This window comes from Ascaphus truei, chromosome 1, assembly GCF_040206685.1.
Source record: "Ascaphus truei isolate aAscTru1 chromosome 1, aAscTru1.hap1, whole genome shotgun sequence".
Classification (NCBI taxonomy): Eukaryota; Metazoa; Chordata; class Amphibia; order Anura; family Ascaphidae; genus Ascaphus; species Ascaphus truei.
The window spans coordinates 471,422,652-471,442,138 of record NC_134483.1 but is presented as its reverse complement, the minus strand read 5'-3'; the positions used below and the strand labels follow the sequence as shown (position 1 = coordinate 471,442,138).

The 19,487-nt window shown below is 43.0% G+C and overlaps 1 protein-coding gene across 1 annotated transcript in view; it reads right to left on the bottom strand.

The window, feature by feature from the left end:
• Positions 1-19,487, bottom strand: part of GABRA2 (gamma-aminobutyric acid type A receptor subunit alpha2) — a 205,197-nt gene that overhangs the window by 63,330 nt on the left and 122,380 nt on the right. Inside the window, exon 6 of the mRNA XM_075567017.1 lies at positions 12,442-12,524. Coding sequence (XP_075423132.1) covers positions 12,442-12,524 — 83 coding nt within the window. The remainder of the gene's footprint in view (positions 1-12,441; positions 12,525-19,487) is intronic.

Here is a 19,487-nt window from a genome sequence, read left to right as displayed (position 1 = left end):
TGACGTCATGTTAAAGGTAAATGAAGCACAGCCATTCTGATTGGCTGGCATCATTCCCTTTAAGTGACGTCACAGAAAAAAAAAAAAATTTAGTCTGCACATGGTTTTAACAGCCAATCAGGTGGCTGTTAACCATTGTGAGGGTAAATGTGACGTCACAAGCCATATTTAAGGCCGTGACGCCTCATTTGAGCCCAAGAAGCCGACGAGACAGCATCGGCTGGGATTTAACATGGGGTTTTATGGATTGACAGATGAAGAAAGAAGATAAAGAACAACAAGATATGGTTACAGATGAAGATAGAAGACGGTGATTAAAGAAAGAAAAAAGAAGTTTGGGGTACCTGAGCCGGATCCTGATGGATGATGGCATCGGATGCTGTTGGAGGCCTTCAAGGTACGTGAGCTTCCTGTTACCCCGGGAGTCGGAGGGCCACCGCTTCTAATGGTAAGTAAGATATTCTATGTTTGTAAATGTTTCTTTTTACAGGTCTATTTTTTGGGTGTGTTTTTTGATTTTTTGGGGGAGGCACATTGACTGATAATATATTAATCTGTACCTCTTTCGGGTACAGATTAATACATTATTATGCCAATATTTGGGGGGCATTTCTCGCTTGTTATTGATGTGGATGTGATTGTTTGTTTATGGTTAATGTATTAAAAGGTTTGCGATTGGTGTTCGCTTGTACTTAAAGTTATATTATGTTAGCTAATGTGTTTTATGGATACTTCAGAGATAGTTTTAATGTATTTATTTGTCTTTTAATGGTTGCATTAATTACTGTAGGATTAATTCATTGTTTACATTGGTTAGTGTTACTATTCATTTTGAGTTGCTTTAGGGATTAATTGGTTTGATTGGGTAATGGTTTAATTAATTCATTGTTGATGTTGTAATTGCTTCTATTGATTGGATTAGCTGGCTACTGATTTTATTTAGTGAAGTGTGTTTTTTGGGAGTATAGTTAGGTTTTATTACTGTGTGTCTTGTGTATTACTGTATTTTTATTAGGGTGCCCATTGAGTGCTATAGAGGCTTATCATGCCCATATTATTATTATATGGGTATGATGTACCACTATACTACTCAATTGGTATAGGGTGGGTATAGTCAGTCTGGGGTGGGTGCTTAGGCCTCACGGGTCAGGGTGGGTAGGTGATTAATGGGTTAGGGACCATTAGAATGTATTTTTTTTCAATATATGCTTTCTGGCAACGGAGGACAGAGGAACCTGCTGTTGTGGTAAGTATAACTGTATTTATTTATTTTATTTATGTATGCGACTGCAGTGTTTAATAATGGGCAAATAATATATTATCCATATCTGGATAATAGTTAATTTTCCCATTACTGTACTGTATGGATTTGGGCAGGGGGGAGGGGGGAGGGGGGGTGGGGGGCGTGAATTGATGTGTTTTTACATATTTATTTAAATATCCATTTCTTTAATAGTGTAGAGGTGCAGGGGGTCTCCGGAGCTGAACCATGTTAGTTTTGTGTCCGGGGACCCCCTGCTTCCCGAGATACAGGCCCCATTATGGGGTGCCGGTATCCCTCTGCATTGAAATGTCCCGCGTCACGTGACCGGGACATTTCCTTGCATAGGAGATACCGGCACCCCATAAAGAGGCCTGTATCTCGGGAAGCAGGGGGTCCCTGGACACAAAACTAACATGGTTCAGCTCCGGAGACACCCTGCACCTCTACACTATTAAAGGAATGTATATTTAAATAAATAAATTTCGGGCGACATTTCCGCTGGGAGAGGCGGCTCTCTCAGAGCTGCTCTCTCTGCAGCAGAAATGAATCGCTGGTTTTTGCCTTTGCATAGGCTCGAGGCTCTCGCTGGCAGCAACTCGCCAGTTGTGGCCATTCTGCTATCACAGGTATTCGAGCCTTTCTGAATACCGTGATAGCAACGCCCAAAAAACATTCATTTGAAAATCCCTGGCGATTTTTTTTATGAATGTTCTCTGAATAAGGCCCTATGTCCCATGTGAATATGATATGACTCATTGGTGCACTTGTTGATTACCTGCGTGCCCGGGCCTGCCAAGGAACTTCACAAAGGATCCTGATGTCGGCTCTGTACAGGAACTACCATCCGGGGCGATCCCACCCGGATGGCTGCTGCAGCGACGGCGAAGGTCTGAGCCCAAACCTCTGGATGGACGTGCAGCGTCTGCTGGGTCCCTAACTGACTCTGGATAATAAGGGGCAGGGTCCCTAATCTGGGGCCTGTCCCTGACACAACTCACACTACTGGGTGACTCAGGACCATTGGGGGCCGATGGCCTAGTGCAGGGAGTCACTGACTCCTAAACCCTACCTCCTTCACCTAGCTTCTCCTGGCGCCAACTGCCCCTCTCCTCAAAACCCCGCCAAATGTATCTATTCTCCCGGCAGGGCAATCCTCCAGCCCTATTGGCCACAAAGGGGCACCTGGTACCTTCCCCCCTTAGCCTCCTGGGAATTGTAGTCCCATGGAGGCTATCCCTACATTGGGGCCGCGTGCGCGACTGCACTGCGCATGCGCAACTCCTCAATGGCCGCCGCAACTCCCTGGCCTCATCCGCGCATGCGCCATCACGCCGCATGCACGCTCAACCACAATGGCGGCCCCCACTAGCCGGGTGCGCCGCCGAGCCTCCTAAGGCTCGAACTGCTCCCTGCTCCGGCCCCCACCTTTGAAAGCAGCCGGCGGGTCCGTTGCTGGCTACGGCGGCACCCACGGCCACGCTGCCACAAAGGAGGGGGGTCTCTAGGAGCCGCCGGGGACCGGGGCTACAATTGTAATACTTGAAACACAACTGTTTCAGAAAGTGTTAGTGTAACACCTACAACTATGGCTCTTCTTCAATATTCTCTAAGTGTTCTTCCCTGTGCTGAAAAACACATAATGTTGTGATCATAGAATGCATATATATTTTAAAGATGTTAAATACAATTTAGCCTATATTTTACTGTATATCTTGCTCTAAGCAATTAACATTACACACTAATGAGAGCTTCTTCAACCTGACTGTAAAGAATTAGTTGGGTTCTCAATATGCCATCCAGTCTGGAGACAGAGCAGACCTCTATGTGGTTCATTATTTTGACCTGACAACACCAGCACAGTGGGCTCTCTTGCAGAATCCACTTATAAAGGGAGGTAGCAGTAAAGCTGTGTAGTGTGAAAAATCAGGTACTGTATGGGCCACCCACAATTGAAAAGGAAGCTTGAAATCAGGAAGATGGTCCAATGGATTAATAATAAGACGTTGGATCCCAGTAGTCAATTTGACAAATTCCTCTCTCTAGAGAGTGGCCATATCTCAGGAAAGTCAGACAAGAGACCTCAGCCGTGTTGCAGGAAGGTTGAATAATTCAATGTGGACATGTGGGAGTGGAACGGACCTTGTTGAATGGTCAGCGCAAGTCTGTCAATGTGAGGGGGAGAGATGTTGATTGTTGAAGGCAAAGCACCTGAGATGATATGCACAAAAGTACTTAACTGGACATCGCTGAGTCCAGTGTGTGATAACCGACAAAACACATGTGCAATATTTCACTGCTGAGTAACCCAGGGCTACATCAGATGGAAGTATCTGTGCTCTGGATTCCTATGTGGACCCCACCAGCTTTTACTATCAGTTGTTCCATGTCTTCACCTTGGCTACAATTTTCTAAGATGGTTTATGAAGGTCAATGTCTGGTCTAGAGTCACTCACAGGTAGACAGAGTGGGGTTCATGTCTCAGGAACTGCCTTTTGAGGGGTATGTTAAGAGCCTGCCTGGCTATTCCAATGGCTATATGGAAGCTGCTGGAAACAGTTTTTGATGCACTGGGTTTTTGGAACATTACTTTGCTAATTCCACAACATCCTGGTTCAGGATTCTGTCCAACTGTTAGAAGGTCTGAGCTTGTGTGACCAGACAGAAATCATCTGCACAGATGCACTAACAAGATTGTGTAGCTGGCAGGTCATTAATATATATATATATATATATATATATATATTGTGACAGAAACCAGGGGATGGTAATAAATTCCGTATATAGGGCTCCCAGGATACTAGACAGTTTCTATCCTGTTTGGCCTGGGAGTGCAGCCTTATAATACATACACTCCATCCCACAGTTTGGCAAGCGCTGGAACTGAGGGATGAGAGATCCAGACCAGAGTTTGTCTGCTGCCTGATTTCTGTCACCTGTCATGCTAATTAGGAATCAGGTATGAAAGACTGATTTCCTGTTTGCTCTGGTCTCCCCACAAGAGCCAGGAGGCTGGAAGGCTGCTGAACTACAGAGGGGAGAAGCCTCTTCCCCAAACAGGTTCAATCTTTCTGTTCATTTGTGTAAGACTGCAAAAGTACCGTGTTTTGATGTTGGAAGTGGAAAAGCCACGTCCAACCCTGAGTCAGGGATATCTAAGTTAAGTTATCGCTCAGGTGAGCAGCTTTTGTTTTGATCTGTTTTCTGTTGTATGCACTGTGGCAGTCTCAGTGCCTGGGACTGAATAAACCAGGCATAGCCTGTTTAAAGGAACAGTACGTGACGCCTCATCATTTAACCTACCCTAAAAGACCGTGTTCTAAACAGTCCCGGACAAACGACGGAGTCCCGGAGTAAGCCGTTTGTCACATATGGTGGAGAATGCGGGCAGAGCACTAGGGGGTCTGCGGGTTGAAGAACTTTGAAAGAAAAAAAAAAAAAAAAAAAGTTTTTTTCATCCTCTGCAAACAAGATGGAAGACGTGGTGGGTGCGCTGGTACGCAATGTCGCTGCCCAGAAAGACGCGAATGAAACCCAGCAACAGCTGTTAATAGCCCAGCAAGAAACTAATGCAAACCAGCAGCAGACGAATGCAGCCCAGCAACAGCTGCTAATAGCCCAGCAAGAGATTAATGCAAACCAGCAACAGGCGAATGCAAACCAGCAACAGGCGAATGCAAACCAGCAACAGACGAATGAAGCCCTGCAAAACGCGATTGCAAACCAGCAAGAGACAAACCGCTTGCTGAGAGAGGAGCAACAGCGGTTCGCTCAGGGCTTACAGCAGGAACTCGAGATCCTGAGGGGGACTATCAGTAACCTTCCACTGGCAGCGGCAGCCCCAGTTCCGAAAATGACCAGGGCAAGCCACTACCTTCAGAAGATGGGACCCTCGGATGATGTGGAAGCCTATCTTCTCACGTTTGAACGCACGGCACAGAGAGAGGGATGGCCAGAAGCTGAGTGGGCTGGTCTAATCGCACCCTTCCTAAGCGGCGAACCCCAGAAGGCTTACTTTGATCTAGAGCCAGCCGAAGCTAACGTCTATGCAAAATTGAAGTTCGAGATCCTCGCCCGCCTCGGCGTAACCACGGCTGTTCGCGCCCAAAGGTTTCACGCATGGTCCTTCACGATGGATAAAGCCACCCGAAGCCAGATGTATGACCTCATCCACCTCGCCCGGAAGTGGCTACAACCCGAGATCAACTCAGCCAGCCACATCGTGGAACGGTTGGTCATGGACCAGTTCTTGAGGAAACTTCCCGCTGCCTTACGCCGTTGGGTCAGTCGGAGTGACCCCCACAATGCGGATGAGCTTGTGGCCCTCGTAGAAAGGTACAATGCAGCAGAAGAGCACCCGCAACCCACAGTCGTGGAGCAACCCCACTATCCGAGGTTCCAGGACTCTTCCAGAGACGGTAAAAGGGTACCGGGGTTAAGGGGCGCTGAAGAGCGGCGACCACCTTCACGCAGCACCAGCAACAGTGGTTCGCACACTAAGGGCAATAGCCAACATGGGGAGCCGGGAAAAGGCTCTAAGTGGGACACAGACTATGTACCTAAATGTGTAAATTGTCATGAGAGGGGCCACACAGCAAAAATCTGCCCACTAAATGATGAGCCCATGCAATGCAACAGCGTGGAACCTTATTCGCTGTTGTCCCAATGTATGGGCCCTAGCCCAGAGGACCCCTTGAATAACCATCTGTGGGCATTTGTAAAGGTTAATGGTAAGAGGGTTCGGGCACTTCTTGACTCTGGGAGCATGGTCACACTAGTGTCCGAATACCTCTTGCCCATTAAGAAGAAACAGGGAAACAGTTCACAAAGAGTGGCAATTTGTTGTATACATGGGGATAATCATGAATATTCCACTGTTGATGTTTTTTTTGAAACAGAGTTTGGTTCTTTAGATTTCAAGGTGGGTATTGTACCCAAACTGGCACATGATGTGTTAATAGGGACCGACTTTCCCCATTTTCTAAAAATGTGGTCCCCCGCTCAGAATAGCGCCCAGAGTTCAATAGCGGACCATAACGAAGTATTAGAAGAAACAAATCCTTTCCCTTTTTCAGAAATGGAGGTTGACGAGGGCCCAAATAAGAAGGGGGAAAAGGAGGAGTGCTGTAAAATTCCCTTCCCCATCACTACTTTGGTAGGGAATACCCCAAATCAAGATGTTGAGCAGACACTTACCACCCCAGAACCGGATAAGACCCTCGCTGACCTAGAGGTCAGTCCTGGGAGTTTTAAGAAGGCCCAGTGGGAAGACCCCACATTAGCGGTAGCAAGGGGAAATATACGGGACCAGAATAGTACTCCTGGCCAACCAGATAGGTCACTTGCTTACCCCTACTTCGAGGTAGAGAACGACCTAGTATATCGGGTTGATAAAAGGAAATCAGTTACAACTAAACAATTGTTGGTACCACGGACATTCCGTAACGTAGTATTACACCTCGCACATAGTCATCCATTGGGGGGACACCTAGGGGTGGAAAAGACAAAAGAAAAGGTTCTCCGAAGCTTCTATTGGCCTGGGGTTCTGGCAGAAATTACGAATTATTGTTCCTCATGCCCAGAATGTCAGATCACCGCCCCGTTCAAGGCGTACCGCAGCCCATTGGTACCCCTTCCCATAATAGAGGTACCATTTGACCGGATTGCTATGGATCTAGTAGGACCCCTAATAAAGTCTGCTAGGGGACATCAGCATATATTGGTAATATTAGATTATGCCACCCGATATCCGGAGGCAGTTCCCCTACGTAGCACCTCAGCTAAAAACATAGCAAAAGAGTTAGTAGTTCTGTTTTCCCGGGTCGGGATTCCTAAAGAGATTCTATCTGACCAGGGAACACCATTTATGTCCCAAGTAACAAAAGAGCTATGTAAACTCCTAAAAATCAAGCATCTCAGAACCTCAGTCTATCATCCACAAACAGATGGTTTAGTGGAAAGGTTCAATAAAACCTTAAAGAGCATGTTACGGCGGGCGGTTGATAAAGATGGGAAAAACTGGGATTGTTTGTTACCGTACCTGTTATTTGCCATTAGGGAAGTTCCCCAATCATCCACAGGCTTCTCCCCGTTTGAACTATTGTATGGCCGACACCCAAGGGGCTTACTGGATATAGCCAAAGAGACTTGGGAACACGAGGTTACCCCTTACAGAAGTGTAATAGAGCATGTTGCCCAGATGCAGGACCGCATTGCTGCAGTCCTACCCATAGTGAGGGAACACATGGAGAAAGCTCAAGAAGCACAGAGGAATACGTATAATAAGGGTGCTAGGGTCAGAATTTTTTTTCCAGGTGATAGGGTACTAGTTCTGGTTCCCACCGTGGAGAGTAAATTCCTTGCTAAATGGCATGGGCCATATGAGGTCTTGGAAAGAGTGGGAGAAGTAAATTATAAGGTAAGACAGCCAGGTAGGAGGAAACCTGAGCAAATTTACCATATAAACCTACTCAAGCCCTGGAAAGATAGAGAAGTCTTGTTAACCCTAGTACCCCCAGGTCCGTCAGAGAATCAAGAAACTGACCCAGAGGTTAGCATAGCTGAAACCCTGTCTGTTCATCAGAAACGAGAGGTTCAGAATTTAGTGAGAAGAAACAAAGAAATCTTCTCTATACGGCCAGGTAGAACTAGCGTAATTGAACATGACCTAGTCTCTGAACCAGGGGTCCGAGTTAACCTTAAACCGTACCGAATCCCAGAGGCCAAAAGAAAGGCTATAAGTTTAGAGGTTAAAAAAATGCTAAAACTAGGTGTAATTGAGGAATCCCAAAGTGGGTGGAACAGCCCTATAGTCTTAGTCCCAAAGCCAGATGGTACAACAAGGTTTTGTAATGACTACCGGAAACTAAACGCGGTGTCAAAATTTGATACTTATCCTATGCCCAGGGTAGATGAACTTGTAGAGAGACTGGGCAAAGCCCGATATCTCACAACCCTAGACCTAACAAAAGGGTACTGGCAGGTTCCCCTCACAGAAAGGGCAAAAGAAAAGACAGCCTTCTCAACCCCAGACGGCCTCTTTCAGTATAAGGTGTTGCCTTTTGGCTTACATGGAGCTCCCGCCACATTCCAAAGAATGATGGATAAAATTTTAAAACCACATGCTCGGTATGCTGCCGCCTACCTGGATGATGTGGTAATCCATAGTGAAGATTGGCAATCCCACCTTCCAAAGGTCCAAGCTGTGCTTGACGCAGTCCGGTCTGCTGGACTAACTGCTAACCCCGCTAAATGCACTATTGGTCTGGAGGAGGCCAAGTATCTGGGATATTCTATTGGCAGAGGTTTACTCAAACCCCAAACACTCAAAGTGGAGGCGATACAAAATTGGCCAAGACCAGTTACAAAAAAACAAGTAAGGACTTTTTTGGGGTTAATTGGGTACTATAGAAGGTTTATTCCCAATTTTGCAACTAAGGCAACCCCACTAACTGACCTCACAAAAGCAAGAGGACCGCTAATGGTAAAGTGGTCCCCCGAAACCGAACAGGCCTTTAGAAGCCTGAAAGAAGCTCTCTGTGCCCAACCAGTGTTGGTCACACCTGACTTCTCCAAAGAGTTCGTAGTCCAAACCGACGCATCTGAGGTTGGGCTGGGGGCGGTACTCTCCCAGGAGTCTCAAGGTGAGGAGCACCCCATCCTTTATTTAAGTAGGAAACTAAATCCCCAGGAGAAAAATTACTCCATAGTAGAGAAAGAGTGTCTCGCAATAAAGTGGGCTGTAGAGACGCTCAAATACTACCTGTTGGGGAGAAAATTCCGGTTGGTCACAGATCATGCACCCCTTACCTGGATGTGTCAAAACAGGGAAAAGAATGCTAGAGTGACCAGGTGGTTCCTAAGCCTACAACCCTTTAAATTTTCTGTGGAACACAGGTCAGGGCACAAACATGGCAATGCTGACGGGTTGTCAAGGATGCACTCCCTAATATCCATGGTCGCTCATCCATCGAGGTCTGAGCTGGGGGGGAGGATATGTGACAGAAACCAGGGGATGGTAATAAATTCCGTATATAGGGCTCCCAGGATACTAGACAGTTTCTATCCTGTTTGGCCTGGGAGTGCAGCCTTATAATACATACACTCCATCCCACAGTTTGGCAAGCGCTGGAACTGAGGGATGAGAGATCCAGACCAGAGTTTGTCTGCTGCCTGATTTCTGTCACCTGTCATGCTAATTAGGAATCAGGTATGAAAGACTGATTTCCTGTTTGCTCTGGTCTCCCCACAAGAGCCAGGAGGCTGGAAGGCTGCTGAACTACAGAGGGGAGAAGCCTCTTCCCCAAACAGGTTCAATCTTTCTGTTCATTTGTGTAAGACTGCAAAAGTACCGTGTTTTGATGTTGGAAGTGGAAAAGCCACGTCCAACCCTGAGTCAGGGATATCTAAGTTAAGTTATCGCTCAGGTGAGCAGCTTTTGTTTTGATCTGTTTTCTGTTGTATGCACTGTGGCAGTCTCAGTGCCTGGGACTGAATAAACCAGGCATAGCCTGTTTAAAGGAACAGTACGTGACGCCTCATCATTTAACCTACCCTAAAAGACCGTGTTCTAAACAGTCCCGGACAAACGACGGAGTCCCGGAGTAAGCCGTTTGTCACAATATATATATATATATATATATATATATATATACTGTCACGGCCCCCTTAAATCTCCAACATCACCGTATTAATACGGGGATGTTTGCTTTTCCAGCCGAACTTGGCCGCGCGCCAGCCGCATCTCCTGCCGCGCGCCAGCCGCATCTCCTGTTCAGCGCTAATGGCGCTGAACATTGAAAGCGCCCGCGGCTCCGAAACTAAAGAAAAAAAGCTCGCGTCTGCCCGCACTTTTAAAAATCCCGCGGTGGCGGCCGCAGGAGACTAAAGGCGGCCGACACTGTGTATATATATATATATATATATATATATATATATATATATATATATAAAATGGAAATATTAGTTTGCTCATTTGCGTGTTTACGGCTATAAGCACCGTAGCGTGAAAAGGTTTGTGAACCTAATGATAATTACAGAAATTTCATAGTTTTCCCATGTAACCTTCTTGAATCAAAGCCAGTCTTTTCTTAAATATCCAATAGAGTTTATTTATATTAACCAATTCCCTGTGTTTTGAAATAGAATAATGTATGAATTAGACAAACAATACAGATGTGTGGAAACACATCATGCCATGATCAAAAGAAAAGTAGTTGTTGATGCTCCTCCATCTAGAAAGGGTTGCAAAACAGTTTCTACGGATTTGGGGCTCCACCAATCCACTGTCAGACAGATTCTAGAGGAGAATGTCAGGCCATCCATCTGTGAGCTGAAGCAAAAGTGGGTCATGCAGCAAGATAATGATCCTAAACATACAAGCAGATCTACAAAAGAATGGCTGCAGAAGAAGAAATTTAGCATTTTGGAATGGCCTAGTCAAAGACCGTACCTAAACCACATTGAAATGTTGTGGCAGGACCTGAAGCGAGTTGTCCATGCAAGGAAGCCCTCAAATGTCTCTGAGTTTAAGAAGTTCTGTAAGGAGACATGGGCCAAACTTCCTCAAAACCAATGTGAGAGACTGTCCAGCAGTTATAGGAAAAGCTTAGTTGAAGTCATTGCTGCTTAAGGGGGTACCAACAGGTACTAAATCTAAAGGTTCACATACTTTTTTCACACATGGATATTGAATGTTGAATCACTATAATTTTTTTGTGTATTTTTTTTTTTAGCAGGTTAGCTTTATCTATTTTTGGAACTTAGATTAAGATCCAATAACATTTTAGGTTTGAAATACTATATGTGAAAATCCTAAGAGGTTCACAAACTTGTTCTCGCCATTGTGTGTGTGTGTGAGAACAAGACTAGAACATTGTGGTAAGTCCTTTGCTTGTTCCATCCAGTAACTTGTTTGATCTCCCATATATACAGATGTAGAAAGACTCACTGTCTCCAGCACCGTGGTTGAACAAGCAAAAGTATGTTGTGTTGGACACAGTGTCTGCTGTGATCATGCTGTAAGGGGCTCAAGCTTCCGAATGGAGCTCCCACACTATTAATCATCCAGTGTCTCAACCACCAGTCACCTGACTGCAGGTGGCAGCAGCACCCAAGAAAGTTAGTTTAGCTACATTTGTACGTACACTGGCGACACACTTTATTCGAGCTCGGCTAGTCCCACGAATTCGGGTATACCCGGGTGTATTGAGGTTTGTGACTGTTTCTGCCCGAGTGCATTGAGGTATTTTCCAGGCAGGGATTGAAGCATTTTATTCCCGCTGGCTGCAATACTGCACAGTATATATATATACTGCATTACAATTCATGAATTTATGCCATCTGGTAGACACGCGAAGCATTGCAGCCTATTAAATCCTAATCATTATCATTTAACAGATCAGCCGCCCGTCAGCCAGGCATGAACCCAGGCTGGGAAGGCAAACGCAACGGGGCTTGTCAGAGGTGAGGAGCGGCGCATTCCAGGTATCTGCCAGGTACATACTGGGTATTTGCTCGAATAAAGTGTGTCGGTGCAGTACTCTGCACCAGCTATCACATAATGTAGCACAAGGCACTTACAGTACAGCATAGCTCATCTGGCTCCTATAGATGCAATCTAGATTAAGAGATATGTTTAAGCATCTTAACTGTAATTTTAAATAAAATAAACCAAGCAATGTAGAGTTATAGTAGTTATTGAAGTTTCGTTTCGTAGGATTTTTTTGGTTAATATAGATAAATACACGTATGTATCATTAAATATAGACAGAAGGATTTAAACTTTATGAGACCAATTGTCTGAAGATGCAGTATGACATAAATGTATCTAAACAATAAAATATTCCACGGCCCATCAAATTTATAGAAAGCTAATACAAATGTTAAAGTTGCATGGGTTACAACATTTACCTAACGTTAAATATAGTTCATCCTAGTCAGTTAATTGCCTAGTCACCTAATTATAATTGCGATTCATAGATAATTTGTATATTGAAGGTGTAATGAACAATGGTCCAGCACCAATTCAATTATTTGTGTACAGTAGTCAAATTGGTCACAAATTAAAATATTTACCTGCTTCTTGGGGATCACTTTAAGGAAATGTAGTAGTGTAAAAATCAAACTAGTATGCACATGCAAATTAGAGAGTAATCTAAAAAAGACTTGTAAATACTTACAACTGCCAAATTTCAATGGACATGCATGAGCATCCATGGGAAAATCCTCCAAATGCATTGGACATTCAGCTTGGACAGTAAGCCTGAAAAGCAAAAATCTGTTATTTTTTTTGTACTGAAGACTAATGCAAATGGAAATCTGTTTCACAAAAGAACTCATGGTGATTGAGATAAAACTGCTCCGATCTGTTAATATCGTCATTAACATTAAAATCAGCTCTTGTGTTTTCTTTTCATGTGGTCCTTCAGAAGACATTGATTCATAACATCAAAACCTTAGAAATAGATGAAACAAAATATACATAGAACGCATACATGAATTATTCAAAATATTAAGCTATAATATTAATGTTAATGTCTAGATGCTTTGCTTATGGTAGGTTAATTGGAAATGAAAGACTTTTGTTTTCCAATTCAGATCAAAAGCATATTTAATCAGAACTACCTCTACAATATTTTATCTCAAAACAATAATACCCTATTACTACATGGAAGAAAAAAAGGGGTGATGTAGAATAGCGCTAATGAGATATTGATGATAAATAAACTCTAAATAAGAGCAACCCCTATGGGGTCTGAGGCAGCCTGGTGGAACACTTATAGTACAATCAGAGATAACAAGACAAAAAAGAAAGCGATACAGGCTCCTAATATGTCCAATTAGGTATTAGTCCTGGATATCCACATGAAAAAGTTCAAGTCCCAATGATGCAATCTTATAATCAAGGGATGACCAGATGTGATGTCCTCCGTTTGATATGGAACATGGAATGAAAAAAGCAGAATTTAGTGCAACACAGCTAACAAAAAATCACAGACATAGACTCACAAACCAGCACAGACAAGACTCACAAACGCAAAGCTGAAAATAAAAATTGTTTAATACAACTATAAAATAATAAAATGTGGGACGATGCAACACTGATCGAGCCAATCCAGTAGAGTAAAACTGAAAAGCTACTCACAAGACGGCTCTAGGACACAGGCAATGAGCGCCGAATAGGCGAATGTAATCTGTCCTTCCTGAGCTGAGAAGTTGAATTAACCGCAACGTTCCTCCAAACACCGTGCTCCTCGAAACCGGAAGTGATGTCACCGGATGCCGGATACTCCGTCACAGGTAGGCGGGACTCTCGGCGGGATTTTCGAGCGGAGGTTCTTCTTAATTCTGCTCCAGGGAATCAGCACTCAGCTCTCTCTGCTCTCTTCACGTACAAACGTCCAACAGTGATGAAAAAACCCTACGCGTTTCGTGCGCTTGCGCACACTTCCTCAGGGTTTTTTCATCACTGTTGGACGTTTGTACGTGAAGAGAGCAGAGAGAGCTGAGTGCTGATTCCCTGGAGCAGAATTAAGAAGAACCTCCGCTCGAAAATCCCGCCGAAAGTCCCGCCTACCTGTGACGGAGTATCCGGCATCCGGTGACGTCACTTCCGGTCTCGAGGAGCACGGTGTTTGGAGGAACGTTGCGGTTAATTCAACTTCTCAGCCCAGGAAGGACAGATTACATTCGCCTATTCGGCGCTCATTACCTGTGTTCTAGAGCCGACTTGTGAGTAGCTGTTCAGTTTTACTCTACCGGATTGGCTCGATCAGTGTTGCATCGTCCCACATTTTATTATTTTATAGTTGTATTAAACAATTTTTATTTTCAGCTTTGCGTTTGTGAGTCTTGTCTGTGCTGGTTTGTGAGTCTGTCTGTGATTTTGTGTTAGCTGTGTTGCACTAAATTCTGCTTGAACTTGAACTTTTTCATCTGGATATCCAGGACTAATACCTAATTGGACATATTAGGCGCCGGTATCGCTTACTTTTTTGTCCTATTACTACATGGAGTCATCTGTTGTACAAAGATTTATTTTTCTTCGAAAGTACTATTTACATTGCATTGCCTATGGCAATGGTACTTTCCACTGAGCCCAGGCTAGGAAAATTGATAACTGTTTTGCTATGGAAGTCAGAACTAAATTTAGAATCACCCAAACAGAATACAAATATACCAATTTCTCACTTTCTCCAGAAATATTCAATAAAGACTGTCAAGTTTGAAGGAGACAATCTAATCTACCAAAGCACCCCCTTCATATACCAAAGGGGAAATAATCACGGAATAAAATGACTAGATCACAGGTCTGGTGGAAATAGGTTGCACAATCCTATGAGTGTGAATGAAGGGTATAGAGGTGACCCTTCTCCTCTCACTCCATGTTTTCCATCATGTTTAATTTTTAGCGGATATCTGCACTTCTTTGTGAGCTCATTCTACAATGAGAAATCAGTACAGGAGGAATCCTGCTGACCTCCTCTGCCACTTGCTACATGGTTTGGTGGAGTGGTTTAGTGAGGGGAGATTGAAGTCCCTTGATCAGCAGCTATTGGGTTCTTCCCAATTTGGGTCGCCTCAAAGAGGATCAAATGTGAGTAGCATAGGAAAACATATAGAATCCTAGGTATCAATGCAAAAAAAAAAAAAAAAAACTTATTTTGATACACTGCACCAATTTCTACTCCAAAATGGTGTTGTACTGTATGTACAGTGCCGATCTTGTTGCTCCAGTTTCTTATAAGGCATATATTTTAAGCAAGAAAGCTATCATCAGCTCATATAGTACCTGACAGATTTTGTGATGGAGCCAGAAAGGAGAAAAGTGATGCATGGAGGAATATGATTTGATAGGTATCATTATAATTTGTGCACCATGCAACTCCTCCGTAACATGTGAAAAAACTGGTGCAAAGTCCTTGATAAATTGGTGCAAAGAGACGCAACACAAAAATAAAAATATTTTCTCAAATATTCCTCCAAAATTGTAAATAGGCCCCACAATATACTATTGATTAAGCTGCCAAAGAAAAAACAAGCAGAACATGAGATACAGTATGAAGAAAAATATACAAAATGAGAAAACTTAATAGCTTAAATATAGCAATAAAAAATGAATGTTTATCAAAATAGTTAAGCACATTTTCAATAAACATAAAGTGGCCTATATGGGATTAAGAAGGCCTTTTCAGAAATTTCCTTTACATATATTACTGAAATTGCAAGTAAATATGTGTGAAGGTTTAGAAATGTAGATTTACGTGTGTCTCTGTATGTTAGTGGGCCTTGCTAGTTGGTCAGCATAAATATTTGTGAACGAATAAAGACATAATTTGCTACCGTAAATGGGGCACAGAGAAGAAATAAAGTAAACTTAGATAGAAACAATATGATTCATGGAGAATAAGAAAATGATTAAAATAATGGTCAATAATACATGTATAGTAGGCCCGAATTTACTAAGCAGTGTTATACTTTAAGACATCTGTCATGCGCCAAAAGAGACCTTAGAGCCGTTCAAGTGAATGGACTTTAAAGCATCAATTCCTCCTAGAAGCCTATGTTAGTTTAACTCATTAAACTTTGGTACCTTGACCCCTGAGCATGGCCTTCTTTTTTTTTGTTTTGGAAATCATAATTGTCTTAATCTCCAGTGGCTTAGGTTTCCATGATACACTCAGGTTGCAATTGACTCCATTTTGACCTGCGTGAAAAAGGCATATTGTGCCCGAAACATCACATTGACAGATCATGTATTCTTTTTGTATGAATAAACTGGAGTTTTAATTTATTGAGGGGTTTCTATTCTATAAATAATAATGCCAGTGGGCATTAATAGCCTGTAATGCCCTGTACAGAGGGTATTATTATTATTATTATTACTACTGTTTTAATAGATCTCCCACAGTGACTTGCTCCACAAAACATCTGTCCTTTCCCTTCCTTTACATTTCACAATTTCCTCTCCCGTCTGCTCTCAAGCCACTCTAGACACCTCCTCTGCCCACTTCACAAGCCCCCTGGCAGCTTCACAGGCTACCATCTCCTCAAAGGTAATCTATGGACTCAGCAGCCATCTCGGTGGGAGAGGAGGGAGATCCAGTTGGTACGGTGGTCATATGAATGAAGGGGCTAAGCCACAGACCAAGAGGGCATTATCTAAAGGCTGCAGTCAATTGCCAGGTGACAAAATGATGATTTAGTATGGAAGAGACTAGAGGTGTGCTATGGTAGCCCACAGGTAATTGAAAATGCACTTTTCAAAAGAATTAACAACTTCCCCAGAATCTCGGTCAAAGAATAAACAAAGTTACGAGAGCTCAGAGATCTGCTGCAGTAATTGGAGTCTTCAAGAGCCGACCAATCTCTACCAGGTCTCAATGTCTTAGACTCTGCTCAGGGAGTGAAACATATCTTGGAGAAACTACCTTATAACCTTCAAGAAAGATGGTCTTCGCAAGGTTTAAAATACAAAAGGGAGAAGCAAGTCACCTTCCCTCCCTTCTCATTCTTCCTGAATTTTATTCATGAAGCAGCTGAAAAGAAAAATGATTCAAGCTTCCCCATTGGTACACCAACTGCACCCAGTGCAAGCGACCTCAAGAATGAAGGACCGATGACAAGATACGGTAACACCAGAACGCCTATCTCAGTCCACAGGATAGGCATGTGTTATACAACATCTACACGTCCCAATAATTCTATCACTACAAGAACGGAGACAGGGGACCGAAACATGGAATGTCCCATACACAAGAAGCCACACCACTTAGCAGGTGTTTGGGTTTTGAATGAAACCCATAGAGGAACGCAAGAGCCTACTCAAAGAATTCAGAGTTTACTTCAGATGCTGCACTTTCATAAGTCATTGGTTCAAAGACTTTAAAGAAGCAATTAAATGTACAGTGTGCAATAGTGACAAGCACGTAACATCTTTACATCCAGAGGCACCGACACTCGACCAACTCAACAACCCTACCACCATGGCAAAGCATGGCAGGGAGAAGGGAGAAGAGAAGAAGATGCCATCACCATTGGTCGCATCCCAGTGCACAGAGGTTTGCGGAGAAGGACATGACCAGAGGTCCTGTTCCAAAATATGACTTGTTGCAGTATGTTGCATGGGTAGTAATGTGGCACCCTTGTATGCTAACTTGTATATGGCAGATTTCAAAGAAAGATTTATTTTGAATACAGTATACCATGATAAAATGATCTATTACTGTCGGTATATTGATGATCTGTTATTCATCTGGGAAGGCACATATGAGGAACTTGTTGTTTTTTTTTTTACTTATTTGGATCAACTCCCTACACCAGTCTGCTTTACAAAAAATTGGAGCAGTACACAGATCTCCTTTTTGGATGTACTAATCACATATGACGGGCATTAATTAAACACAGACCTTTATCGGAAGCAAACTGATAGAAACTCTACACTGCATACATCCAGCTTCCATCCTGAGTCTCTTAAAGAAATGTTACCATTTTCTCAACAGATCAGGGCATCTAGGATTGAGGATAGGCCAAAACAACTGGAGCAAACATTGACAGAGATTAAGACAAGGTTTCTATCACGCGGACATAAATGGTTGACTATAGAAAAGGCCTTTAAAAAATTACACCACACTGACCAGCAAAAGGATGACACAAAGAGAATAACCATTGTTTGTAGATTTACCACAGCAAGTAAATTAATTCAACCACGTATTCGCAAACTTTGGAGGGTGCTACAGACAGATGAGGTATTGGGTTCAATATGCAAAAATCATCCAAGGTTTCCCTATCAACGAGGAGAGAATCTTAAGGATATTCTGATCCATGCTGACAATAAAGAGCATTAAACTGCATCACATTTTTTGAGCAACCCTAAACATGGATGTTACAGATGCTTCAACTGTTCAGTATGCAACAGTCTGAATACCGAGAATAAATTCTGCCACCCAAGAAGTGGTCAGAAATGTGAGGAATAAAAGCATCATTACTACTACTAATGTAGTGTACACAATAAAATGTCCCTGTGGGTTGGTGTATGTAGGGAACACCAATTGTATGCTTAAAACTAGGTTTATTGAGCATAGAAGTAAAATTAACCACAAAACAAAAGGCACTGCACTAATCAATCGCTCATTGTACGGAATTCAAGCACACAGTAGCATCATTCAAATTTATGGGAATAGAACAAATACAAAAACACAAGTGCAGGTACTGAAAAGATATAGCTTTATTACAAATGAAAGCGTACTGGATGTAAACATTAGATACAGTGTTCCCTAGAGGCCTCAATCACTTCTTATCATTCAATTGTTTTCTTGCTAATAGATTATCAGAAAATGATTTGTACAATTATGCATTTCATCTGCAGGTTATATGTATGCTGCTGCTCTAACTTGGCAAAGAAGGTCAGTAATAATTGTACACATTTGGCAATAATGACAAATTAAAGAAAATAGACAAGACTCCCATTTTTAATTCTTCAATTTTTAATGGATTCATTCCTTTCACTTTGGGACTTTTGAGGCACTTATAGAGGACTTATGGGGGTTGTCTCACGGATTTTATCCATTTTCCCATCATGTTTCAATTTATGATGAGATCCATCAATCTCATCCACCCCCCTCGAAAACCATCTTTCGGATGAAGAATGGAGGAGATGCAGGGCACAGAGGATTTTGGCGCCTGCGTGGAGACAGATGGGAATAACTAACAAGATGAAAAACTGCAGGGAAAACTACAGGGACCACACATCTCCGGCAACAGGGACGTCATGTAAGCTGAAAGATCGTGGTATTTCCAGTTTGGGAGCGGACAAATCAGGATCAAGGATGGATGCCATTATGACAGCACTCACGCTGGAGCGTGGTTTTGCGTGCTCATGCAGTTGGTGCAATGCGGAAGAAGGGAATAGACGGACAAGGATCTACGTGGGACAGCTGGTGATGATTTTTTACGTTTTCACGTTGTTTGGGACTATAAATACAGGAAACTCTTGGGCAAAGGGTATGCCAGTCACTTGAAAAAGACCACTGTGATGGTCGAAACGTTGTGTTACTCTGACAATAAATGTAACTTTTGATTCAAAAATTTGTTGTGCCCTGAATATCTTCTGATATAATGATTCTGGATTATTTTGACAGATATTCCCTGGGCCAGGAACACCGGTAATCATATGTATTGATAAAATTTAATTTTGGTGTGCAGCATATAACCTATATTTGTTGCA